This window comes from Elgaria multicarinata, chromosome 6 (genome assembly GCF_023053635.1).
Source record: "Elgaria multicarinata webbii isolate HBS135686 ecotype San Diego chromosome 6, rElgMul1.1.pri, whole genome shotgun sequence".
Lineage (NCBI taxonomy): Eukaryota > Metazoa > Chordata > Lepidosauria > Squamata > Anguidae > Elgaria > Elgaria multicarinata.
The window spans coordinates 60,777,314-60,804,492 of record NC_086176.1 but is presented as its reverse complement, the minus strand read 5'-3'; the positions used below and the strand labels follow the sequence as shown (position 1 = coordinate 60,804,492).

Below are 27,179 nucleotides of genomic sequence, written 5' to 3'. Positions count from 1 at the left end.
ATGCAGTGAGTAAGGGACCCCTGGTGATACTTTAGACTGAACCCAACCACATAACACTATTCCCTCTTCTGGACTACAGACTACTGAAGACTAACAAAGTGGAAGACCATAATAACAGTTCTCATGTGCCCATTCGCTTTATGAGGCAGGTGCTCCTGCGGGCTACCAAACGCAGGGACTAACAGACCATAACCCAGCCTCACCTCTCATGGCAGGTCCATGTTCTACAGCAACCAGTCTCAGCTGAACTTGATGGAATCCCACCCTCCATCCCTGGGTTTAATTTACTGACTTTCCCTGGCTGGGCCTTGCAGGAAACTATAGGGATAGACAGAGCAGGCATAATAGCACACATAGAGTCCTGAGATTGGCAAATCTAAAAGCAAGTATGGTGCTTTTCAAGAACCAAGGAAATTCAATGGGTGTTACTTTTGAGAAAATAGAGATGGAAATACAAGCTTGAAACTTGACCACAAACATGATTACAATCTGCTATTTTGAGATCTAAACAGGAAGAAAAAGCATGTAGCATAAAATGAGCTGTAATAATTAACATAGAAAACTGTAACCTATCTTAATATAGAATACTTCCCTGTATCATCTTGTGTTTTTCCAGCATTAATCAGTGATTTTTAATTCCAGTGGAACAATTTTTCAGGTTGATGGCTCTAAGTTGTTGGTCATCAGTTTTCCATAGCTACCTCTGCGTATCATATTCTCCATTCATGGTTTTTCTGCTTTGGGAGAATGAGAATTTCACTTGCACTTTATGCCTTCTTAGGGAGGATGTGGTGTTAAGGCTTGTGAGCCTTAACATCCAATTTCCGTACTTTTTTGTAAACTGTAGGTTTTTTGTTTAATGAATAAATGTTTATAAATGAAAATTGTCAGAATATTCAGTTTGAGATAGTTAATGTTTAGGTATTGTTAGTTCATAAAGGGATAATATGAGTTGGATATAATGTTATGGTTTGAATTAATCTAATTAAACTTCATCAAAGGTTTTTTTTTTTTGCTAAACTGAATTTATTTATTGCGTTTTTATACCGCCCAATAGCTGAAGCTCCCTGGGCGGTTAACATTAACATGAATTATATTAATATTTTCAAACTACCCACTACTGCTCAGATGGTTGGTGCAACACTGAAGTATTGGCAGCTTCCCAGAGGCTCCAGCATTTCTCCAAGCAGTTTCTGGCAGCGAGATGCAGCAACAGTACAAATTTTCACACCCTGCTGCTTGCCTACAGGAAATGGCACATAGTACCCTGATGATAAATACTAAAAAATAAAGTCTCTGATATTATATAGTTCACATCTAAACAGATTCTCTGGGTAGTTCTGCTTTTACTCAGAACTACATGCACAATCCTTTCCATTCATTATCATAGCATACTAGTGCCAAAATCTTTTTACCAGAAATAATATCATTATCTCTTGCTTGCTCTGGGCCCCTCCCCTCCACCTTAAGGCTGCAATCAATTGTGTGCACACTTACTTGGATATAAGGACCATTGAACCCAGTGCCATGCTTCACATGATCATCGTAGGCTAAACAAGCCACAGTGGCTTGTTTAAGCCGTGGTGCATGCTGGGCATGATTTGCGTAATCACCTTGCCATGTCATCCAAACCGAGGCAGCATGACTTGTTTGAGGGGGAAACTACCCTCAATTTTATTTATTTATTTATTTATTTATTACATTTTTATACTGCCCAATAGCCGAAGCTCTCTGGGCGGTTCACAGAAATTAAAACCATAATAAAACAACCAACAGGTTAAAAGCACAAATACAAAATACAGTATTAAAAGCACAACCAGGATAAAAACCACGCAGCAAAATTGATATAAAATTAAAATACAGAGTTAAAAAAGTAAAATTTAAATTTAAGTTAAAATTAAGTGTTAAAATACTGAGAAAATAAAAAGGTCTTCAGCTGGTGACGAAAGGAGTACAGCGTAGGCGCCGGGCGGACCTCTCTGGGGAGCTCATTCCACAACCGGGGTGCCACAGTGGAGAAAGCCCTCCTAGTAGCCACCTGCCTCACTTCCTTTGGCAGGGGCTCACGGAGAAGGGCTCCTGTAGATGATCTTAAGGTCCGGGCAGGTACATAAGGGAGAAGGCGTTCCTTCAAATAACCTGGCCCCAAACCGTTTAGGGCTTTAAATGTCAATACCAGCACTCAAATAACTTAATGTGCTAGTTGAGGGCTGTTTTTCCTGCAAACAAGCCATGCCACTGTAGTTCACATGAAACAAGCTGAGGCAGGGCAGGTAATTGTGCAACTTGCACCTGGTGAGTGCCACGGCTTAAACTTGTTTAACCTAAGATGATTGTGTGAACTGGACCAATGATATTTACTTCTGAGTAGACATATATAGGATTGCACTGTAACTGCCTTTATCAGCAACTAGAGAATGATTTTAAGAAAATACCATGCCTCTACTACAAGGAGGACCCTTAAAATAATTTCTGTTTTATTAGTATGATCATACCTATAATTTTACCTGGTTTTTTATTCCTGTTTGTTCTGAAAAGGTTTATTAAGGTTGCACTTTTTTCTGGGTGGTTTTTGAAGCTACATAGTATCAAACCATTGCTTTTGGCTGACCGCATCCCAAGATGTTACTAGAATTTCCTACCCCCTGTGGTACTGTGCTAAAGACTTGAAGTAGCACTATCCTTCTTGCATTGCTATAAGCCCAGAGACCCACAGTAACTTCCACTAGGTGAAGACATTCTTGTGCTTTGTTGTGCCAGCTGAGTAGTAGTAAGATAGTTTTAGGGATAAAGTTACTAGTCCTTTTGCCAATGAATAATATGGCGCAATCTTCTTTTCCCCATTCAGTGTTATATACAGTAGTTGTTTACATTGCCATTTAAGTTCTTGATCTGATCAAGAATTGCTTTTCTACCAGGTTTGTGGTTAGGAATAGAGAAGCATTTTTTAAAAGTTTTTTTTAAGCATGTGGTGTTTAGAGTGTGGTGTAAGCCTTTATAGGAGATAGAAGCACTTGCCAATGTGGTGTGAGCTTCTACCTGACCTTTCTTAGTGAGTCTTGTGATTCAGCATTGAGTCCCAGTAGTTCCCTCTCTTCTAGTATTGGTTTATATCTTCCAAAGCTTTTTGGTTTCTTATGATCCCTCCCACAGAAACTTTTCTGAACTGTCTGGTGTTCTTGATATTCCAGCAGTGTTACTCTGGTGGTGGTATTTAAGGCCTTGGATTTTGGGCATGGGGATCTTTGTCTGTCTTGTTGATAGAGGGGAAAACACAGCATGCATTCCTTTTATAACTGGTATGGTGTGAAAGGATGGATTGCTGGAGGTTCTGGAAAGATGGGAGGAGTTGCACTTCTAGTGATGTAGGTTTTCTGGAAAAAATGAATTGGAAAATTTTCTGATGCCCGAGAGCAGCTTTCCCCAAACTGATGCTCTCCAGATGTTTTGAATTGCAATCTCCAGCATACTGTAGTATTGCTCATGCTGGCTGTGGCTGATGGAAGTTGAAGGTTAACACATATGGAGAGTATCAGGTTGGGGGAGGCTGGCCTAGAGAGTGAACTAATTTAGTATTTGTCTTTGGTTTACTTGTATTTGGTTAACAACAAAACTAAAACAAAGTACCCCATGTTAATGTTTATCCTAATATGCCACCAATTATTTGACTTGAAATATTTAAAGGAAAAATAAATAAAGGACGCTTACTGCGATTGTGTTATGTAGTTTTTTTTTATGAGAATACGTGAAAAAATTCAAAGACAATAGCATATTCTTCCCTTACAATGTTTATATTTAAAAAACAAAGGTACTGAAAACTTGACAATGCACTTCAGCAGCCCAAAGAACTGAGCATGATATGCTGACAACCACTCTACAGTTTTTAAGGCCAAGCTTTCCTCAAGTTGTATTTGCATTCTGTATTCATTCATTGTCAGTAACAAACTTATGAAACAAACGTTTTTGCAGAAAAATAAAGCAATGGGGAATTTTCTGCTCCACATCACATCACTGCATAGTTTACGCATTTCAGAGGATCAAAGAACAGGCCAAAATATTATCTATACTGCATTTATTTAGGCATAAGTTTGAGGTTTTTATGTTACAAACAGTTGTGTGCCTTGGAGGACAATCACTGTAACAACGAATAGTGGTTATATCACTTGTTGCAGATACCCGTGCAGCAGATGGGAAGTTGCATGTGTGCATACACGTATGCTTCTCCTGCCTGTTTCTGGCTTGCATTCTTTCACTATGATACTTTTTGACATTCTATATGATTTAATCCTATCTTTGGAATCCTAATGTTTCCTTCTTTTACTTACATGGGTCTTATTGCCCCAAGTCTATGAGAACTCTTTGTTGAAAGAACAGTTTTGTAATGGAGCGTTCTGTATGTAATATAGTATACAGGTAAACGGAGTTGTAAACATCATTGCATTATCAATCTTGTACTGTTCCAGGGACAATAAATGTCTTGGGTCTCTTTTATGAGAAGGAAAACATATAGAGGTTAGAGAGGCTTCTCATAGTCCTATTCTAATTGTACACACAAGCATAATCATCTTACTTTGTATTAGTGTCATATTAATGTAAATGTTTCACTGAAAACTTAGATTTCATAGTTTAAAATCTTGGTCTCTTCAGGAGCCAATGAAGTCAAGAGCACCACAGCTACACTTGGAATACAGATTCTACAAGCAATTAGGATCTGGAGGTGAGTATAATTTAGCAAGTTGTGGTGGAGTGTGAATTATTACAAAGAAACAAGCTTATATATTGGTGTATAAAAATGTATACTTTGTTTGAAATGTAAATGTGTGCTAATTGGAATATTTGTGTGTTTTACCAGACATTCATATGATTAATGTTTTTCATACATATTCATGATCACAATAACTTGTGCAATTTTTCTGTTAGTCTTTGACATTTCACTGCAGCGACATGTAACATTAGCCTGATGACCCATTCTCTGTTGAAACAACCCAGCAAACTGCTTCTGCTCCTGCCAGTATTCGACATCTATGTTTACTTTGTGAGGGTGTTTAGAAGATGACTTTTCAAAGGACAAACAGCTGCCAGGGGAAAGTTAAGCACCTCTTTCCTCACAGCTCATTCCTAGGCTGCCTTGCAGTACTGAAGGAGCTGTTGGGTTTTAATTGTGTGTGGTTGTAATGTGTTGGTGTTGGCCCTGTGTGAGTATTATCAAGTATAATACAAAAACCAAACTGCAGTACAGCTTAATTAGGTAGCTGCTGTTTGCAGAAGATGCTTCAGGTTTTGGCCATGAATAAAGATGTATTCACACCCATATCTAGCATTTTGGAAATCATAATCGTGGAACAAGATGTTGCACAGTAAACTTGGATAGTATTCCTCTTCAGGGAATTAATAACTTCCGTTACTTTAGATACAATTAATTGTTTCCATTTGGAAACAATAGAGAAACTGAGAATTGCCCTGTAAAGTTTAAAGCTCATCGAAATCTATATGGAATCCATTTTAATAAAGAGGATCAGCCATAATTTAAGTATTTCCAGTGTGGTTTGGAGCAAAAGGCATATTTTCTTTCTTTCATATCTGTTTATGATATCTGTGCCTCTTTTAACTTCTTTCAGTATTGTTTAGTCTTTAGTGTCTTTAATTATATTCTAGTGAAACATTGCAAAGGACTTGATTATATCAAAAATTTAAGGTGCTGCTTTACATGTAAAAAAGCATGAACACACACATACATGGAAGTTTTATCTAGATTATGCATTCTGCTTGCTTATGTTGCATGTTCCCCAAAACGACAAAAAACTATGTCATAGTAGTTATGAAAAATAAGTTTTTAGTCAGTTCAGGTTATTTTTTTTCATACAGAGCAAGCACTTAATCCCATGAGTGAGGTAGCTTCTAAACGTGATGAATCCACTTCTTATGATTTCTGCTATGCTACTGCTTTTGTAAGCAAGGCAGGTGCCTATTGCAGTTGACTACCTTAGTTGGCGTTGATTGGAGAGGAATTGTTTAACTGGGCTACTTGAGTTCGAACCACAATAGTGAATTTCCATAAAGGCATTGTTGTGCATTGTGTTTTCCACTGTACTACCGTATTTCTTCGTTTGTAAGACGCCATCGATTGTAAGATGCACACTAATTTCAGTACCACCAACAGAAAAAAAACCCCTAAGACGCACCTGCGATTCTAAGACGCACCCCATTTTTAGAGATGTTTATATGGGGGAAAAAGTGTGTCTTAGAATCGAAGAAATAGGGTAATTATGATGTCCAGATTGCAGTTCTATGAACAAAAAATTGGATGTTAATTTTGACAGCAAAAGAAATTACGTGCCAAAGTATATTGAAGATGGTATTCAGCGAAATGAAATTCAGCTTATTAGCGTTATGAGTGTTCTTTGTTCCTATTCATATCATAGAGATGGATTTCAGTTAGATATATGGACAGTTTTTCTAATTAGTTTGAATTACTGGATGTATCTATTATCCAAATCTGGTCATTCATCTGTTGTGAAAATACTGCCATATTTTTACTCATGGCAATATAAGACATTGGCCTGTTTTTCACTTCCATTTTATCCTAACTATAATATGTGCAAGGACCATGGTATGTAGTCAAGTCAGAAGCCTTGTAGGAGAATCAGTCTTTTTAAACTAAGGATCATCTGGATGGTCTTCATAATCTCAAGGTGCCTACAGCATGCATATGATGGGTAGGTAGCAGGGTTGATAAAAATCAATGATATAAATCAGACTTTGAAATTCTCTTAAAACAATTAGTTAAAAAAGAGCCTAGGTCAAAGATATCTCCATGAATATTAATGATACAACTTCTAATTGTATTCTATGAATATGTTAGCAGCAGTTTATGGAGATGAGAGATAATCTGATAAATCCGATTCTGCACTGCAGATCGTGTACATAAATGCATGCTCTCTCCCTCTTCCCTTGCCTCTAAGTGCAAAGGTCAATGAATAGAGAATTTGGGGAGATGGACTAGATCTGAAAAAGGAGGAGGAGTCTGGATATAAATGCAAGGGATAGAGGAGGGGAATATGAAGTGAAACCAATAATGAACAGAACATATTCTTGCAGTCCTGACTCCTGAGGAAACTTCTGCTGCAGGTATCCTCTGCTGTAGAAGGGAATACCTAGCATTGCAGCAGCACTGTAAAAGAGCCCCCATTTGGTAATGTTTTGTTTCTATGGCTACTGTGGTTGAAAATTGACTTCTTCAGACAAGCAATTCAAATAATGTTTTAAATCAATTTGATTTAAATGGAATCAATCCTGGCAGGTTGCTGAAGTGGAGGGCATCTCGGCTGAATGCATGTTTCCCTTGGCTTTGTTGGACTGTGAGAGATTTCAGATCTTCAGTCCTGCTGGGTTCATAGTATCTAGTTCTCTGAGTTGGTCTCTGGGGATGGCATGTGATGCTTGTAATAATGACTTAGCAAGCTCTTATAACCAATAAAAGGATTGGTTATATAAGAAGGTGCTAAATCATGGGGTCAGACTCCAGCGGGCATTTGAAGTATTGGTACATCCCCTAACTAGACAAGATAGATGTTTGTCTGACTTAGCCCTGGTTTAGTGTCATGGTGGAGAACTCTCTGCTGCTTTCCCTGCTGTATGCTCAGTGTCAGCTTTTTCAGATGGTGAAAGTCTTTCTTGGTGTAGACTGTGGTGTGCAAAAGCTGGAACTCTCAACGTCTTGCTACTTAACTTGCTGATAAAGTTATTCACATCAGTTCTGACTTAAATGCTACAGTTTTGACAGAAACCAATAAGGATGGAACTAGAGTACAGTCTTGTCATGTTATTATGGATACTTTTCAATTTGTACAGTCTGAGGGCATGGACAAACTGCTAGGATGTTTCAGACCAACCATATATTCTTCTTCGTGATCTCTGTGCATCACACATATGGGCTCTGCGCCTGCGCAGGGCCAGGTTCGGAAACTTCTATAGCTGAAAACGTTTTAGGCGGGAACCCCTCCCCCACCGTCCACGCTCAGGGGTTCCCGCCTAATCCCCTCAGTTCTCTTCAACCGCCTGTAGGGTCAACAGCGTTTGGAGACTTCTCTGTTTTGGTATCGTTATACCTTAGCTGAATAATACTATTTTCAGTCTTTTCTAAATCTTTTCTATATACGCCTTTGCATCAACAAGGAAAAATCTAATTTTCATCCAACCCAAAAAAATTAATTCCTTGGAGCAATTCTGGACTCAACCCGCTCCAGGGCTTTCCTCCCAAAGGATAGAGCTAATACGTTAATTAAACTTGCAATTAAACTCTTCCGCTCTAAAATTACCTCTGCCTTCCAGGTGCAAAGCTTATTGGGGTTCATGGCAGCGACGGTCAACGTCGTCCCTTGGGCACGTCTGCACATGAGACCCCTACAGTTGTGGCTTCTGTGGGAGTACGACAATACATTGGACGCTCACTGAGTGAAATTGTCGCTCCCTGCCAAAGTAAAGGACACGCTCCTTTGGTGGACGGTCTTGTCCAATATCACACAAGGCTTGGACTTCAAACCCCAAATTCCATCGCAACATCTAATGACAGATGCATCCCTATTGGGCTGGGGAGCCTACTGCGGGGAATTAACCATCCAGGAGAGATGGAGCTCCCTCGACAGGAAAAGACACATCAACGTCTTGGAGTTGATGGCTATCCAAAAAGCTTTGCATGCCTTTCAGCGGACCTTATCGGGTCATGTTATCCAGATCCATACAGACAATATGGCTGCTGTCTGGCACATAAACAAGCAAGGTGGAACCAGGTATATGGACCTAATCTCCCTCACTCTGGACATTTGGCATTAGGCAATTGCCCACGACATGACTTTGTCTGCCATTCATATCACAGGCCAGGACAATATCCTGGCAGACGACCTCAGCCGCACCTTTGTGGACACGCACAAGTGGCGGATGAAAGACACTGTTCTGGACATGATCTTTCAGACATGGGGACAGCCTGTAATAGATTTATTCGCGTCACCAGAGAGCGCCATCTGCAGCCAGTACTGCACGTGGGCGGACCACAGGGCAGCATCTCTAGGAGACGCCTTCGAGAGGATGTGGACAGGACAGCTTCTGTACCTGTTTCCCCGCATACCACTCCTCTCAAAAGTCATTGTAAAGCTGCGCAGCGACAACGCCATCTTAGTAGCACCTTGGTGGCCAAGGCAGCCGTGGTTCACTCCACTACTCAAACTGTCCTCAGCGGAGTATATCAGACTACCTCAATGCCACAACCTCATCTCCAAGGGGAAGGGACTCATCTTCCATCCGGATGTCCAGTCCCTAAACCTAACGGCTTGGAGGATAAGGCATCGCTAGACAGCCAACCGCTGCCTACTGACATATGGAACATTATCCTAGCAGCTAGGAAACCAGCTACTAGAAGGTCATACACAAAAAAATGGACAGCATTTTCTGTCTTTGCCCTCAGTAGAAACGAGAACCCGTTTTCAGCACCAATAGCAGCAGTGCTGTCCTTCCTTTATTCTTTATTTAAAAAAGGACTTAAGTTCTCGTCACTTAGAGTTTATTTAGCAGCTGTCTCTGCCTCACACCATTGGATTCAGGGCTGTTCCATCTTCACACACCCCTTGACAAAACGGTTCATGAAGGGCATGAAAAATACCATCCCACCAGTTCGCTCCTTTGTCCCTCAATGGAGCCTCTCGGTGCTGCTCAAGGCACTATCTGCCAAGCCCTTTGAGCCTTTAGCAAGGACAGACTTGCGATTACTAACTTTCAAGGTGGCATTCCTTGTTGCAGTCACACCTGCTAGGCGTGCATCCGAACTAGCAGCACTCCGCATAGATTCACCATACACGGTGCTTCACGCTGACAAGGTGGTCCTTAGACCGGACCCAGCCTTTCTCCCAAAGGTTGTTTCTTCTTTTCACCTTGGGCAGGACATTACGCTCCCAAGTTTCTTTCCTTCGCCGACGTCACCTATTGAGTCTGCTCTTCATACCCTGGGCGTAAGATGGGCTCTGGCCTTTTTACCAGTCCAGAACTGCCACGCTCCGGAGATCCCAAAGACTTTTTGTTTGTTATGGGGGCAAGCAAAAGGGACTCCAGGCATCTCTGCAGAGAATATTTGCTGGGTAGTTCAGACCATTAAGCTAGCCTATGAACTCGCTGGCCTCCCGTTGGAGGGTAAGGTGCGCTCCCACTCCACGAGAGGAGTGGCCACCTCTACAGCCTTTGAAAAGGGGATCGCTCTACTAGACCTCTGTAAAGCAGCTACCTGGTCGACACCTTTGACTTTTGCCAGTCACTACCGCCTGGACTTCAGGGCGCGCAGAGACTGTGCCTTTGGGTGTGCCGTCCTATCGGCAATCCTATGACTACTTTTATACCAACTGACACCACCCACCTCCAGTAAGTCAGCTTGTTAATCGCCCATATGTGTGATGCACAGAGACCACGAAGAAGAAAGACAGGTTGCTTACCTGTAACTGTAGTTCTTCGAGTGGTCATCTGTGCATTCACACAACCCTCCCACCGTCCCCACTATGGTGTCATTAATTTTTGATCACCTGGTGGTTCTCCTCAGTGAGACTGTTTAGGCGGTTTCAGGAACTGAGGGGATTAGGCGGGAACCCCTGAGCATACTCAGTGGACGGTGGGGGAGGGGTTCCCGCCTAAAACATTTTCAGCTATAGAAGTTTCCGAACCTGGCCCTGCGCAGGCGCAGAGCCCATATGTGTGAATGCACAGATGACCACTCGAAGAACTACAGTTACAGGTAAGCAACCTGTCTTTCCCTTCATCTTTGCCAATCCTGGCTATTGAACTGTGCCAGGCCTGAGTTGGAGATATGGACCTTGGATGCAGTTAACACCTCTTTGAGTGATGACATGGTTCCTGCTGCCTTAAGTCAGGGGGGAGACATTTATTAAAGATTGTTATTATTTATTATTTACAGTATTTATATACTGCTTTCATTCAGAATTTTGGAGCGGTGGCTAAAATAAAATGGAATAAAAACACATTAATAGTACAATAAAAGGAAATAAAATGCAAAATAAACCACAGCTGGTTGCTAAGGGAAGGCTTCCTGAAACAATGAAGTTTTCAGGAGGCGCTGGAAGGAATATGAGGTTGGCGCCTGGCAGGGAATTCCATAGGAGTACGGCCACCACATTGAAGGCTCTTCCCCTGATGGACTCCAATCATAAAATAGGTCTATGTAGAACCACCAGGAGCATGCCCTCGGATGGCCTCAGTGACCGGGCAGGTTGGTAGGGGAGAAGGCGCTCTCTCAGGTATCCTGGTCCCAAGTTGTTCATGGCTTTGTACACTAGTACAAGAACCTTAAACCTGGCCCTGTAGCGAATAGACAGCCAGTGCAGTTTCTTCAGCAAAGAAGTTACATGCTGGAAAGAGGCAGCTCTGGACAACAGCCGAGCTGCAATATTCTGCACTAGCTCCAGCTTCCGCAGCAGCTTTAAGGGCAGCCCCACATAGAGCACATTGCAGTAATCCATTCTTGAGGTTACTAATGCCTGTACCACCGTGGCCAAGCTGTCCCTGTCCAGGAGAGGCCGTAGCTTGTGAACCAGCAGAAGCTGGTAAAAGGCACTCTGAGCTGTGGTGGCTACTTGAGTTTCCAGCGACAGAGATGGATCTAAGAGTACCCCCAAACTACAAATCTGATCTTTCAGAGGGAGTGCAACCCCATCTAGAACTGGCATTGAGCCTATCTCCCGGACTTAGAAACTACTTACCCAAAGGGGTTTCATCTTGCCAGGATTCAGTTTCAGTTTATTGCCCCTCATCCATCCCATTACTGAGTCTAGGCGCTGGTCCAGGACCTGCACAGCCTCCCCTGATTCACAGGGAGATAGAGCTGCGTGTCATCAGCATATTGATGGCATTTAGCTCCAAAGCCCCTAATGACCGCTCCCAACAGCTTCGTGTATATGTTAAATAACATTGGGGACAAGATCGTACCCTTAGCTAAATTGCCAAGGGGCCGAGGAATGGTCACCCAATGCTACTCTCTGAAAATGACCCCGTAAGTAGGACCGGAATCACTGTAGCACGGTGCCTCCGATACCCATCCCACGGAGTTGATCCAGGATGATACCATGTTCGATTGTATCAAAAGCCTATGACAGATGGAGAATAATTAATAAGGTTGCGCTCCCCCTGTCCCTCTGTCGATAAAGTTCATCCATCAGGGTGACCAAGGCTGATTCAGTCCCATAACCAGATCGGAACCCAGACTGGAATGGGTCTAGATCAGTGGTTCCCAAAGTGGGCGGTATTGCCCCCTTGGGGGCGGTGGGATTGCATAGGGGGGCGTTAAGAGGCAAAGGGACGGCAGGGGGGCGCTGGAGGGGGCACTAACAGGCAAAGGGGCGGCAGGGGGGCCCTTGAGGTGCTCTCTCCAGAAGGTCCTAAAACCCAGGGACCGAGCAGGAAAGAGCGGCAAATTCAGCTGCTCTCCCCACACCGCTCCTGCTCAGGAAGGACTTTCTCATTCACGCAGCCGCTCTCTCCTCCTATCTCAAGCCCACAGCGGCCCCACCAGAATTAGTGGGTGGGGGAAGCGCCCACAGGAGGCAGCAGAGCAGGAAACAGCGGCGAATTCAGCTGCTCTGCCCACTCTTCTCCTGCCTAGGAGGGCCCAGGGCTTCTTTCCTGCTGGAGCCACCACCACCTGCTCGCTCGCTTGCTCCCTCGGCCAGAGCTGCTCCCTCCTACAAGCTGCCCCGGCAGACCTCTCGCAATAGTTGTTGCACAAAGTGGGAGCAGCAGCCATGTGGCGGAGAAGAAGGAGCATGTGGAGGACAGCGGGCGGCAGAGCAGCTGCCAAGAACAGCAGTCAGCCGGCAGGCTGGGTGGGGAGCAGGACTGCTTGTGCTGCTGCAAGGTATCACCAGGCTCCCTTCCCTTGTCAGGAGTTGCAGATTGGGGCCATCTCCCCTCTGAGCTGCTGCCCTCCTGTCCTAATCAGCCCGGCAGCTATTGTGAGGCTTGGGGGGATGGGCGGTTGGAGAGAGAGAGTGATGCTGTGTGTCTGTGTGTGTGCTCCCACCCCCCACCCCCAAAATCTGGACTACAACAGGATTGTGAGAGAATTGCAATTCCCCAGGTCCTTCCTGGCTAAAGAAGATTCAGCAGCACCTTTTTCCAGAATGCTTGCTGAAACAATTCCTATCTGCCCTTGCTTATTTCAGGGTGTCCAACCCCCTTTTTTCAAGTGTTCTTTTGGTAAACGTGATATGTGTGTATCTTGTGTCACCATAAAAACAGAGCTGCAACACAATCCTAAGTATGTCTACTCAGAAGTAAGTAGAGATCAATAGAACTTACTCTGAGGTAAATGTGCATAGGATTCAGCCTGAAAACGAAGAGAGGGTGAAGAAAAGAAGGAGAAAATGAATTGTAGAAATAGAATAGCAAGGTAACTGTGGGATATTTAACCATATTTAAAGACAATAAGTACAGTAAAATTAGTGCCCCTCTACTTCAGTCCCAGCCAGATTTTCCATAGGAAAACTCTGTACCAGGTGGCAGATACTTATTTTAAAATTTTAATTAAAATATTATTATCCTTTCCTATAACAAAATGGTGCTTACTCCTAAGTAAGTGTGTTCCACTGAAGAAGGAAATCCTATTTGATTCCTGTATTCATGCTAGTGTGACATGATAAGTTAAAGGCACAATTTTATGCATGTTTAGGCAGAAAAAGTCCTTCAATTCCTAGAATCCCCTCTAAATGGGAAGCACCTGCCCCAGGCTTGCCGAGGGAGGGAGGGAAAAGAGAGCGAATGCCTGTTTGCAGCCAGCATGGCAGGGCACACCAATTGGATTTTGAATAAAGTATTCAATTAATTGTTACTGTTTTGAATTTTATTGTTATTATCTTCCTTGGTGGGTCGTTGAAAACCACTATTCTGAATAATGATTTTTATAGTGTAGAGTAGGGGGGCGCTGGGCATGAGTTTGTGGAACCAAGGAGGGGGTGACCTGAAAAAGTTTGGGAACCACTGGTCTAGATAATCAGTATCCTCCAAGAGTGCCTGCAGTTGTTCTGCCACAACCCTCTCAAGAACCTTCCCTAAAAAGGGAATGTTTACAACTGGACGGTAGTTGTCTAGTACCTCCGGGTCCAGGGTGGGCTTCTTCAGGACTGTTTTATTGACCACAGCTCCCTAGTATACTAAGGAACAGAGTGGGTTTTACAGGGCTGGAGAGAGCTCTCAGGTGCAATCAAGTTGATGGCCCTCCACATCTCACTGTTCTACAGTGCGGTTAGGGCCTCAGCTGGATCACCAACTCTCTCCACTGGAAAATCCTCAAGAGGATTCATTCTGGTTTAACACCCAGTTTGAGAACAGAAATCACTCAGTTGCCCAGGGGATGGGTGGGGTGGGAGTGTGCAATTGTCTTGGTACTTCTGAATTTCTTGGTGGCTTTTGATGGCATTGACTGTGTTATCCTTCTGTACTGACAATTCATATTGGGTTTGGGAAGCACAGTGTTTGATGGTTTCAGTACTTCCTTCTCAAAAGGTGGTGCTGGGTGACTATCATGCTACCCTATGGCATTGGTTTCTGAGGTGCTGCAAGGGTCTATCTTATCTATGCTTGCTTTATCTACAATAAAACATTGGGGAAAGTCATTGGAAGTTTGGGCTGAGGTGTCATCAATGTGTGGATGATACTTAGCTCTACCTTTCATTTCAATCTACTAATTCAGTCTACTAAGTTCTGTAATTGCAATGAGAAGTGAGTGAAATAACTGTGCTAGGAATCTTACCGAGATGATTTAAAAAAACGTTTTCCCCATGCTTTATTATTTCCAGACATTTTACATCTCGAGTCTTTCTATAAAAGTGTTCTTGATATACTATAGCTTTTAGAAATTATTTGGGGGGAGTAACAGCTATGTAAAACTATGTAAAGATTTTTTATTAAATTCTAAAAGAAAATATTTCATAATCTAAAGCTATTCAATTTTTTGAACTTTTTGGAAGAAATTAAACAGTCCTTGTAAAACAACAACAACAACAACAACAAACAGAACCCCTCAGCCATTTTTTCTGAATTTGGTTTGTGAACAATTGGGTATCCCTGGATGTGCAGTGCATACTTACCCTGGGCATCTTTGCACATTACTTTAAGCTATGGTGGTTTATAAGCTACACACAGTAGCTTATTTTAAAAATAGACAACTGTGCCCAATCACATGATCATTTTTCTGAATTTGGTTTGTGAACAATTGAGTATCCCTGGATGTGCAGTGCATACTTACCCTGGGCATACATACCTTGTCCTTGGAGGGGGTGGTGGATTTGCTGTGTCCCCACCCCACCCCACCTCCAGCTATTCAAAAAATTTCTCCAGTGCAGTTGTGTGCAAAAAGATACTGGGGAAATAAAGAAAAAACAAAAAATTGAGGGGTGGGGTGGGGTATGTGGGAGTGAAACCCATCCCCCAGCCGAGGAATGTGTTGCCACCCTGCTCCAATTTTCAGATTTTCTGTATTTCCCCAGCTCCTTTTTGAACACACAGGGACTGGGGAATTTTTTAAAAAAGCAGAAAATTGCCAGGGCGGGGGGAGGGAATCCCACCCTGTGAATTTCTCCAGGAGCACTTTCAAAATCTAATAAAAGTCAATGGAGGCAATTGCTGGTAGACTTCCATTACATTTTGCAAAGTACTGCTGGCATAGGCAGCGGTGTGGGGTCAATCATTTGTGGCGATTGCGACCCTGCTGGGCAAGAGCTGCAAGAGTTTCTGCCGCTCTTGCCAGGTGATTCTCTGACCCACCTTGGTGATCCAGAAGACACAATAGCCTGCAAACTGTGGCTTATCAGGGTGGCTTATTTCAGCTAAATATACCACTGTGGTTGGGGAAAACCATGTACAGACAACATGCTAAACTACAGTGGTTAATTCAGAAAAATAAATCATCCTGGCTTAATGTATTGTGTGAACCCAGTCCCTGTGTTTGCTGTGGAGGAAACATAAATGCTACTTGTTGTATAAACGAGTATTGTTAAGCCAGTACACATTTGCCGCTTCCTGGAAAGGAGTTGAAAGTACCCTGTTCTTTATGTGTTCATGCCCGACATATGTTGGAATGCTCAGGGAAGAGGGATAAGGGGTGATCCTACTTTGAGGCATGCTATCTCTCTCTCCACCCGCCAGCATTCCCAGTGCTTCCTTCCCCTTTTCTTCTCTCTGTGAGGTGCCTTCTCCTTTCAGCTTGAGTTGGAGAAGTGAAGTTGAGGTTCCTGGTGCATCTTTGGATCTGGAGTCGTGTAGCAGAATACCTTTCAGGGTATTTTAAAATATTGTTCTTGTTTGCCTTCTTACTTCATTGCTAGCCTTGCCTGTTGGTTTGTATAAAGGAAGAATATGGGACAAAGTGCCTTTCACTAACTCCCTATCTTCAGGCCCATAGTTCTGTAAGCAATAATGGACTATATAGCCCAGTGGTTCTTAAGCTGAGCATTGTGATGTGGTTCCTGAGTGCGTTGCATAATGAAGATTGTTTTTTTCATTCCAGGGCCTTTTTGCTTTTGCAGGACAAAGAGCTCACCATTACTGTTGTGCAATTCCTTTAAGAAACAGATTTGCTTGTTCCTTCTATGTTATGCTTTTTTAAAAAAATACATACTGTCTATATACATACCGTCATTAATGTTTAAAAATGAAAAATATAAATGTGTTAACTATTGATATGTCAGCTGTAATATATTTTACATACTATATTTGTGTAGAGGAGGAAAGCAAGGCTTGAAACATAGGTGGTTTACAAGTAAGTCTTGAAGAGTTGAGTAGGTTTATGATTGGATCCCACTTCAAATCAAGATATGCAGAATGGGCTATATCAGTGCTTCCCACACATTTTGAACTCTGTTCCCCTGTTGTGGCTAATATATTCCTGTTGTTATGAGTTGTGATTGGCTGCAGAATGGGAGAGGTGCATGTGGGAAGTCATGTTGGGATCTTCATTAATGCCAATGGATGTGAAGTTAGTGCCACCAACTATTTTGCTGGCATATCTTATACATGACATAAAGAACTAGCAGTGGGGCACCAGCTAAACTTATTTATTCATTTAAAGCGTTTTTACCATGCTATTTAGCCAGAAAGGTTCACAGAACAGTTTACAAATAGCAGTAATTCAGGCCCCTCCCTTAGGCTTGTGATCTAAAAGACATAATACATGAGGAAAAGGGGATAAGGAGGAAAAATAAACCTTAAGCACCCAGGTTTCAACTCAACAGTTCTAACAACCAGCCAGAATGGAAATAGTTTTGGTAGCCTGATGGAGCTGTCCATTCTTCCCAACTAAGCTCCACTCTCTGCTCATAGTAACTGAGTCTAGTTTGGTTCAAAGAGGTAACTGTGAGGTAAACAGTGTAACTTCAACTACACCAGTATAATCTGCAGTTACATCAGCACAGGGGATCCTATCCTTTTCCAGCTGATGTAACTCAAGGATAGGGTTACCTAACCTAACCAGTGTAGCTCAAGGATAATGTTACGACTGGTCTACTTTGATTCCCCCGCCAATCTCTTTATAATAAAGGTAAAATAGATTTTATAAACTGTACAATGATACATTTTAGTTTTAAAAATGTAATTGTATTTCTTTGCCCAAAGGAAATTAGTATGCTAGGTTAATTATTTTATTTATTTATTTATTTATTTATTTAATTACATTTATATACCGCCCCACAGCTGAAGCTCTCTGGGCGGTTTACAACATTTAAAAATAGTAAACATTAAAAGTATACAATTTAAAAACACACACACACACACACACACACACACACACACATAAAAACAGTATAAAAACAACAGTATCCATTTAAAAACAACAATTGTGGGGTCCATTAAAAACAAACTTAACGTTGTTAAATGCTGTTAAAATGCTGTTAAAAATGCCTGGGAGAAGAGAAAAGTCTTGACCTGGCGCCGAAAAGATAACAATGTTGGCGCCAGGCGAGCCTCATCGGGGAAATCATTCCACAGTCGGGGAATCTTAATGCATCCACATTAAGATGCACAATAGCTCTATATATCTGCTATTGATATGTCCAGTTTGTTGTGCCTTGTAGTACCTAATCTGATAGGCACTTAAAAACACTAAGTTGTAAGACTGTGTTTACATTTCTTTCCCCAGGTTTTTAAACAGCACTGATGTTGATACAAAGAGATGCAGAGGCATATCATATTGATATACCTCTAAGAATGATCAGTTGAAGAATTTGTCCACTACTAAAATGTGACTACATGTATATGATCTCCTATAGCGTGCTATCATACTTAACGTTTCAAAAAAATGCCGGGGGTTAGTTTACTTTTCAGTACACCTGGCCCAGAGCAAGTAAAAGCTTTAGATCTGGTCTATACATACAGATGGGCTGGAAAACGGTCACTTTTGTTAGAGCAATGCCATATTAGATTCAAGTTGGCTTGCCTGATGAAAGGCAAAATGAAGCACTTACTGTAGTGTTCCATAAGTAAACATTATGGAGTTTAGCATTAGAAATGTGTATAACCTTGATTCTATTGTAACGATTAGAAGATGATGAACAATACTAAATTAAGGCACTTAGACAAAATGCTGGAAATTTTAACTTGCTCTGGTAAATGTTTAAGCGCTATCAATTCAAAATAAAGGTTGTAAATTCATATTTCATTTTGATATATGTTCATGATAACAGTGAAGATGTGATAGGCTTACCAAGGCACTTTGAAAAAGCTGGGGTTGATAAAACTTGTGTGTGCATGATTATTTTTGCAATCAAGTAACTGCGTATTTTATATCAACTGGCGTATTAAAAAGTCACAATTTAAGTCTGCATAAAAGTTTACAACATTTTAAAGATGGTCCAAGCTACCATGAAAGAGAAGAACGTAAACATTCTTTAATGAATCAAATCTGTTCTGAAAGTTGCCATATTTTTTCCTAGCAGAAACCTAGTAGTGATCAGTAGTTTAAAACCCATGGAAATGTTTGTGTGTAAGATATGTTTTTAAAGTGTTTTCTGCTTGATATGTAAGATTTTTTTTTTAGGAGTTGAACACAAGCTATGTTGCATTTGTTGAAATCAATGTTACTTTTCACTTTCCCAGATGGAATACCTCAGGTTTACTATTTTGGCCCTTGTGGCAAATATAATGCCATGGTGCTGGAACTACTGGGACCTAGTTTGGAAGACTTATTTGACTTGTGTGATAGGACATTTTCTCTGAAAACTGTTCTTATGATAGCCATACAATTGGTGAGTATAGTTTCTAAAAAAAAAATTAAATGGTCTTTTGTACAATGTTAGGTTAGATATTCTTAGAGCAAGTGCAGAATCAAAGGATTGTTCTCCATAATATTTCTAGTTAATACACTTAAATGCTTGAAGAAAAAAGGATGAATCCAGAGATCTCATGAGCAGAAAAGGCAATTTTCACTGATTCTCCACTCCCCCTGAAAATCTGCTCCAGAGGATTGGAGGACCCTCAGGAATAGCGCAGGAAGTAGGTGCAGAAGGAAAAGGGAATCCATGAGAGACAGCCTCTTTTGGATCACCAGCCATTGTACAAATGGAAGGATATCTTTTGTTCATGGAAGGGTTATTCTGAATCAAAATCAAAATCTTTGTATAACAGTAAACTCTTCTAAAAGCAAAACCTAGATCCAACATAAATCCACATCTTGTGGATTCTGTATACTCATTGATAGAAAACATAGATTTATGAATCTAGGAAAGCTGAATTCTGTGTGCTTTGTAGGTCTGCCTCTACTAGTCATGGAAAGGGCCAAACAGCAATACAGACAACTAGCATCCCACCCTCTGCCCATTGCAAGCCCTCTGGGCTTGTCCTCTCTGAGTTTCTGACACTTGGCTCTGCTTACACATATCAGGCCCCTCTTCATTGCTTTAATATCTGAAACCGTGCTTCAAACAGACTGTGGTGTTTAGGATGCTGAATTCTGCACCCAGTACCTATTTCTGCACTGAAGCAATGCAGGTGCAGATTTGCGTGATATTTGCAGGTCTTTTTATTATCCAGAAGCCACTTAATTTCCAAGGCATTTCTGGCAGTGGAGATAAGCAAGTTGACTTCTTATTTATTTCATATACATTGTCATATCAATAAAATGAAGAAGGCATTTGCTAAATGCATCAGGCTTTTTCTCTGAGGAGCAACTCAAGCATTCTTACTATGACCAGATTTTTCTTAGTTTGTTTAAAGTTTAAAAGTATCCTTCCAAAATGAAGTATTTATGAACAGTACATAATGCCAAGCACTACTTATTTGACTGAAGCATTAATCTTCCATATTTACCCACTGAGCATATACTTACTCTTGTACCCTGAGCTAAAGGAAGATTTTATAAGACAAAAGCCTCCATTTTTAATTTTGACCCATGATGAAGCATGTTCCTTCAAGATAGTCAAGATACAGCAATGCTTGCTTTTATTTGTTCTGCTACTATAGTTCTGGTTTAAAAGCACACACCTTTCTTTCATTCTCTTTAACAGATTTCTCGAATGGAATATGTTCATTCAAAGAACTTAATATACAGAGATGTAAAACCTGAAAACTTCTTAATAGGACGACCAGGAAACAAAACTCAGCAAATTATTCATATTATAGATTTTGGTTTGGCAAAAGAATATATAGATCCAGAGACAAGGAAGCACATACCATACCGAGAACACAAAAGCCTTACAGGAACTGCTAGATACATGAGTATAAATACACATTTAGGAAAAGGTATGTATTCATTTTTAGAACACAGATTTTAGCAACTTCACTGTGAACAGGTCTTTGCATATTAATAATCACTTGCAAACTTGAGTTTTTTTATTGAACAGATTTACTTAGTAGTTTAAATATGCTACATTTGTTTTATTGAAGCATGCTCAATGAGGATTACAAGTCGAGTTCCAAAATATTCATCCCAGTGAGTGCTCAGCTTTGAAAACCTTTTAAAAATTACTAAGATGGTATCTTTTCATTTTGTGGTAGTGCACAGTTGAGTTTAATCCTATGATCTCTTGTGTCATAGTTTGATAGTTTGATTGGCATCTGTGACCAGACCAAATCACATGCACCACCTTTAGCGTAGTTGTTGCCTTTTGTATTACATTCCTGTGCTCCCATCTCTTCACATTAAAGGCTTTATGGAGCAGTAATGAGGGCCTGATAATTCCCACCTCTACCAATTTGGCTAATATTATTTAGACTTCAAAACCATGGGGTTGGAACAAAATGTCTATAGCCATGATCTGTTGTAAGGAAGAGGAGTTTTCCTGGCAGAAAAATTACTTCGTATACTTTTCTGGAAACTTGTTGAATGGCATCAGAAAAATCTATTGATTTTTTTTAAAATATGCAAATTACTGCTTTAATATATGATTGGGAAAGATGCCTAAATATGATGTACAGTTACTTTAGAAAGAAAGATGAAATGTATCCATGGACAACTATTTTCAGCTTCCTTTTGGTTACATCTTTACCCCTTTCCGTTCATTCCAGCACAGAGCAAAGGAATCAGGAGGTGCAGCAACCGTTATTGCTATGAAGCTTTGACACCCTAATACTAATAGCATCTGCATGCAGTTTCCATTATTTATTTATTCATTCAAAATACTATATCTTGCCTATGTTACAAAATTCAAAGCAGGAAATTATAAAAACAGCCCAAATAAACCAAACTTGATCAAAAGCATATAAAGAGTAGTAAAAATCCAGTTGGGTAAAAGCCCCGAGAATAGAGTCTTCACCTGACTTCTAAACGATAAGCTTTATGTGCCGAACAGGTGTCTCTGGGGAGTTGACACCACAGAAAATGGTGCCTAAACTCTGAAGGCAGACCATCCAAAGCAGGACCCCTGAAAATTCAAGTCAGTGGGCAGGCTCATATGGTTGAAAGCACCCTGTCTCACTGTTAGAAGGGTTGCGGTATGAAGGGTGTGGCTTCTTTTCCTCCTTCATAGGATGAGAATGAGCCCCCTTAATCAGAACCCAACAGAACAGTGTTTTGGGGTTGTATTCAACAGTGGCTTTGCCTTGGTAAAAAGCACTTCTTCACAGTAAAGTCTGCATACTCAATTTTAATTCATCTATCCTATCTACTGCAGTCCTCTGTGCTACATTGCATTCTGTTCCACAGGGTCTCCCAACCTCCAAGTAGCAGTAGTTTTGGGAGAAAGGAGGTGTAAATGGGTAGGGAGGATTGAAATAAAGTGTGTTCTCCCACTTAAATGAGTAGAAACACTTTCTGCCAAGGCAAAGTCCCCATTGGATACAACCTGTGCTTGATTTTCTCCTTTTCTAGCTCTAGATCTTGTTGATCTAAGCCACAAGCAGCTTTCAGAAGCCACTGCATGAAGTTGTTTCCTGCTTCTTCAAAGGGGAGAAGATGGTGTGCTACTTCAGAATGCAGCAGCCATGTCTGCAAAACATTAGACAAAACTAAAGATGCAGTGTACATAGCTATTTTCTTCCTTGTCTCTCCCCCCACCCCCAACAACTCCTGAAAGGGAGCTTTGAGTGGTTTTGCAGGCTGTCTTTGGAACTCCCTCCCTCCTTCAAAATCAGGAAGAGGAAGACAGGTTTGTAAAAGCTGCACGCTGGATTGTTCCCTTCTTGTTTTCAGGAACAGGGAGAGGAAGAAAAGAGTCAAGTGCCCTGTGCTGTTAGAAAACATCCTCAGTAATTTTAAACCTCACATCTAGTTCCTTGTTGGTTGCTGTACAAAGGCAGCAACACAGTGAGGCTCCTTTCTAAACAACTATTTTCCAATTAAATATGTGTCTTAAGTAGAGTAGGAAAACAAATAATAATAATAATAACAACAACAACAACAACAACTCTCCCACCTTTCTGTACCAGGCATTCAAAGATTTTAAAATACATTTTATAGTAAAGAATAGCTTGTTTTCTGTACAAAGGATTTTAGCTGGAACTATATTTTTAAAAAGCTATAAAATATACAATACATTTCTTAAATAATTGTAGAGTGTATTTGTATCATTGATTTCTTTTGAATCACTTCAGACTTACTTGTTAGTCTTAATATTTTCAATTTACTTTTTCAGAACAAAGCAGAAGAGATGATTTGGAAGCTTTAGGTCATATGTTCATGTATTTTTTAAGAGGCAGCCTTCCGTGGCAAGGGTTAAAGGTAGTGTGTTAATTCTTTGAATTTGTCTTGTTTCTCCAAATATTGTCATAGTTTGATAAAATGTTTTTGAAGCAGTCAATTTGATGTCTTTTCAAACTTAGGCAGATACATTGAAAGAACGGTATCAGAAAATTGGAGACACAAAGAGAGCAACTCCCATAGAAGTACTGTGTGAAAACTTCCCAGGTAATCAGTTCTGCTATGAAAGAACAGTCTGTATGCATCGACATTTTTTAAAGTTGACCACTAGGTTATACTCCTAATTATTCGTACTTGGTACTATCAATCTTATGTATACATGTTTCACCTTCTTTCTCATCAGCGCCATCCTGGTTGAATCGCTGTTAGAAATATTGGCAAGGAAAGAGTTGGCATTCTTTCTGTTCCCATATTGTTTTTTAATGCTTCTAACAGCTTTTATGAACCTGACCATGCAACTGGCGGCTGTTAGATGCTGTCTAGTAAATTCATGGGAGAGACCTGTGAAAGGAAATGTGTGGCTACCAAATAGCTTCCATTGCTAATAATCCAAGAACACATGCTGAAATAATTACTTCATAAAGAGCAAAGGTTTTGGTTATTTAAACAGCATAGTGCCAACACTTTTATTCCCATGAGATAATACTTGTGGAAAGTTGAGGGGTGGAGCATACAGTGTTGGGGGAAAGTAAGTAAAGAACAGGGGCTCATCTACACCAAGCAGGATATTTTACTATGAAGGTGGTATGAAAACGGTATATAAGAAGCAGGAGCCACACAGTTGCTTTATAGCAGTATTGAAGTGCACTGACAACTGTTGGGGCCTATGACACATACCATATACTGCTTTCATAGTGCTTTATCCTGCTTGGTGTAGATGTGTCATGGGCCCCAACAGTTGTCAGTGCACTTCAGTACCACTATAAAGCTGTAGTGTAAATCCTGTAATGCACTTCAATACTGCTATAAAGCAGCAGTGTGGCTCCTGCCTTTTATATACCACTTTCCTACTGCTTTCTTAGTGGAATATCCTGCTTGGTGCAGATGAGCCCCAAGTTAGAATAAGTGCATATCCCTCGGTATCATATGAATTTTTCCTTTGTATTGATGGGCAAGTGCAATAATTTCAGAATCTGGAAATATAAAAACTGTTAAGTTTAAAAATATGTGAATCAGTTCAGAAGCTCCAAATAACTATAATAATTGTCAAAGCAGAAGAATATTTTCACTAAGGGAAGAAATACATTTTTAATAGTCAGGCTTCAGCCGTCACTCCCTGATACAACAATTTGGATCATAGTGCTGCAGTTTTATAGAATGAAAATAATTAAAATGTATTAATAATTTTCTTGCTGTAGTCTGTTGTGATATAAATGGCATGGAATTGAAACCTCCATTTGTATGTAGTATGGATGTGTACATAGAGAAAGATAGATTTCCCTTGAACATGATCAAAGGAACAAATGAACAGACTATGGCACCATGAACATTCGTCATTCTATAGAAAATACTCTAGACAAATTTTGTCCATGGAATCTGAAATATATAATGTTCCAATACAGAAAATGGATTATACAACAGACGCTCACAAGAACCTGGACATAATATTAGAAACCACAAGTGTACACAAGTGGTTTAATAAGCCAGAACATTTATTAATTGAAGCCAGATTTCAATTCTATGACATGAAGATGATGTAGAAGAAAATCCTGTGGTTAAAGAAAATGACACAGACCATAGCAAGAAGGATTATTATTCAGTTCTGTAAAAATTAGATAAGTCCCCCACAGTTTGACATGGTGTGGAGAGCCTCTACAGAACCCTGCTTCAGAAGTTCATCCTGAACACCATGAGGAGGGTATTGTGAATAGTGAGAGGGGTGTGTGTGGAACTAATCTGCTTATTCTCGCTCTCCCTTCTCATGTGCCACTGTAAATAAGATTAAGAATATCCAAATAGGGCTAGTATTGATACTTATACTATGACTGGGGAAAATTTACGCTCTACATAGAATCTCTATTTAAATGTGAATAGACTCCACTTGTGCACTAAATTGCACTTTGTAAAAATACTTCCTTTTACTATGAATACTAAATTAAGAATTAAAGTCATTTAACACTTCTGTTTTTCCAAACAGTTCAAATAATAAACATGTATTTATTCATGTAGAGGAAATGGCTACATATCTTCGTTATGTGAGAAGACTAGATTTTTTTGAAAAACCAGACTATGACTACTTGAGAAAGCTTTTTACAGACTTGTTTGATCGGAAGGGCTATATGTTTGATTATGAATATGACTGGATTGGGAAACAGCTGGTAAGTACAGTTTAACAAATACTACTTAAATGCTCTTGAAATTTATTATTAGTATATAGCACCATAGATAGATGTAGAAGGTACTCCATTTTAACCTCTGTTCCTGCTCTGTCTTTTCTGAAGCCTTAGGCAGATGTTTTATAAGCACTTCTTTTGTGTCTTTGAGAGGAATACTGGGTCTATATTTGTCTTGTATTTTGATTGTATGGAGAACCAGCACTGTTTACTCTTTGAGCAGGTCTACTGCAGTAGAAACTAAAGGCTATGTCCTGTTTCACATTCTATTTTATGTACTTGACTCCTACCACTGATTTGTTTCTAAGTTTTAATGAAAGAGGCTGATGAAGTCTTTTTTACAGAAACTAGTACTGAATTTTTAAATTCATGTTCACTGTGTTTGAAAATATGGGAAGCTATAAAATGTAACCACTTAGTCATGATCTTGTGTGTTCATAGGCGTTAGTGAAGTCACTGTGTTTAAAATCCTTCAGGTGCCTCTTGCTACAGTCATGCAAAACTGTCAGTCCTCCTCATTAGACGCATTAACTGAATCAACTTTCTAAGTAACTTTCACTAGTGCATTCTAATAAAATGGTGTGCTTTACTTCCTGAAGGCAAGTTTAAACTAACAATTTAATGAATGAATGCTTTTGAGTTAAATGTTTGGAGAGCACCTTCTAGGGTCTTCGAAGATAATTGTTTAAGATATAATTAAGTTAAACTCATGTTAGTCTTATATATAGGTTCACAAGTTACTAGCTTACCTGTCCACATGTACCAATCTAGTAATTTACATGAGTAATCTTTGTGATAGTAATTATTACTTAAACGCTTCCAGGTGAGTGTGGCTGTTTTAAGTTATGCCACGGATTTTTAAAATAGCTTCAATCAGTTTTTCAAAATAACTGTTGGTATCTTTGAAACCTACAATTTTATTTTACCAGTATTCAGCATAATGTATTGTTTGCAGCCTACTCCAGTGGGTTCAATCCATTCAGATCCTGCGATATCTTCTAACAGAGAAGCACATCCACACAGAGATAAGATGCAACAGTCCAAAAATCAGGTATGTGTACCAGCTTTGTACTGTAATAATTCTGCTGTGATTTATGCTACCAGTACAGCAAAAGTGTTAACCATTTAACTTTTGGCTGCATTATTTATTAATATGTTTTGACGTTACACTTTAAATTTGTTTAAATTTATTGTGTGTATAATTCAGTTTGAGCCTCAGTGTTTCAGTCAATACTATATAATATTAAATTTCCTGTTGGTAGTGTAGACAAAATAAAGAAGCTCTCAACAAATACTGCTAATAGTTGCAATCAAACCTCTCTGTTCTTTATAGCGAATTTCCCCACCTGCCTTTACCATGGCTAAGCGTTATATCAGCTCTTGCATTAACTGTGGTTACAACTGACCATGATTCCTGGTAAACCACAATTTAAAGCCAGCTTCAAACTCAGGTTTCAAATCTGATTTAGAGAAAACTCTGCTTAGCTTTTTGTTATTGATGTTATTGCTCATGTAATTATTAACCATGTTTAAGACAGGGGGAATTCACTCTTGCATTGTTGCCTCTCTCCAGAAACTAGTTTCTTGTTAAGTATATATTTTAAAGGAGAAAAATTAAGACAGTTTCAAAGTCAGATATTAGGAAAGGTTTTGGAACTCCTTTTATATCTGTGTTT

At 40.2% G+C, this 27,179-nt stretch overlaps 1 protein-coding gene across 4 annotated transcripts in view; it reads left to right on the top strand.

Moving 5' to 3' along the window:
• CSNK1G3 (casein kinase 1 gamma 3) overlaps positions 1 to 27,179 on the top strand; it is a 71,272-nt gene that overhangs the window by 25,556 nt on the left and 18,537 nt on the right. For all 4 annotated transcript variants that reach the window (XM_063129481.1, XM_063129482.1, XM_063129479.1 and 1 more), the window contains exons 6-12: positions 4,648 to 4,717; positions 19,135 to 19,283; positions 20,541 to 20,775; positions 23,106 to 23,191; positions 23,293 to 23,377; positions 25,340 to 25,488; positions 26,459 to 26,554. In XM_063129481.1, coding sequence (XP_062985551.1) covers positions 4,648 to 4,717; positions 19,135 to 19,283; positions 20,541 to 20,775; positions 23,106 to 23,191; positions 23,293 to 23,377; positions 25,340 to 25,488; positions 26,459 to 26,554 — 870 coding nt within the window. The remainder of the gene's footprint in view (positions 1 to 4,647; positions 4,718 to 19,134; positions 19,284 to 20,540; positions 20,776 to 23,105; positions 23,192 to 23,292; positions 23,378 to 25,339; positions 25,489 to 26,458; positions 26,555 to 27,179) is intronic.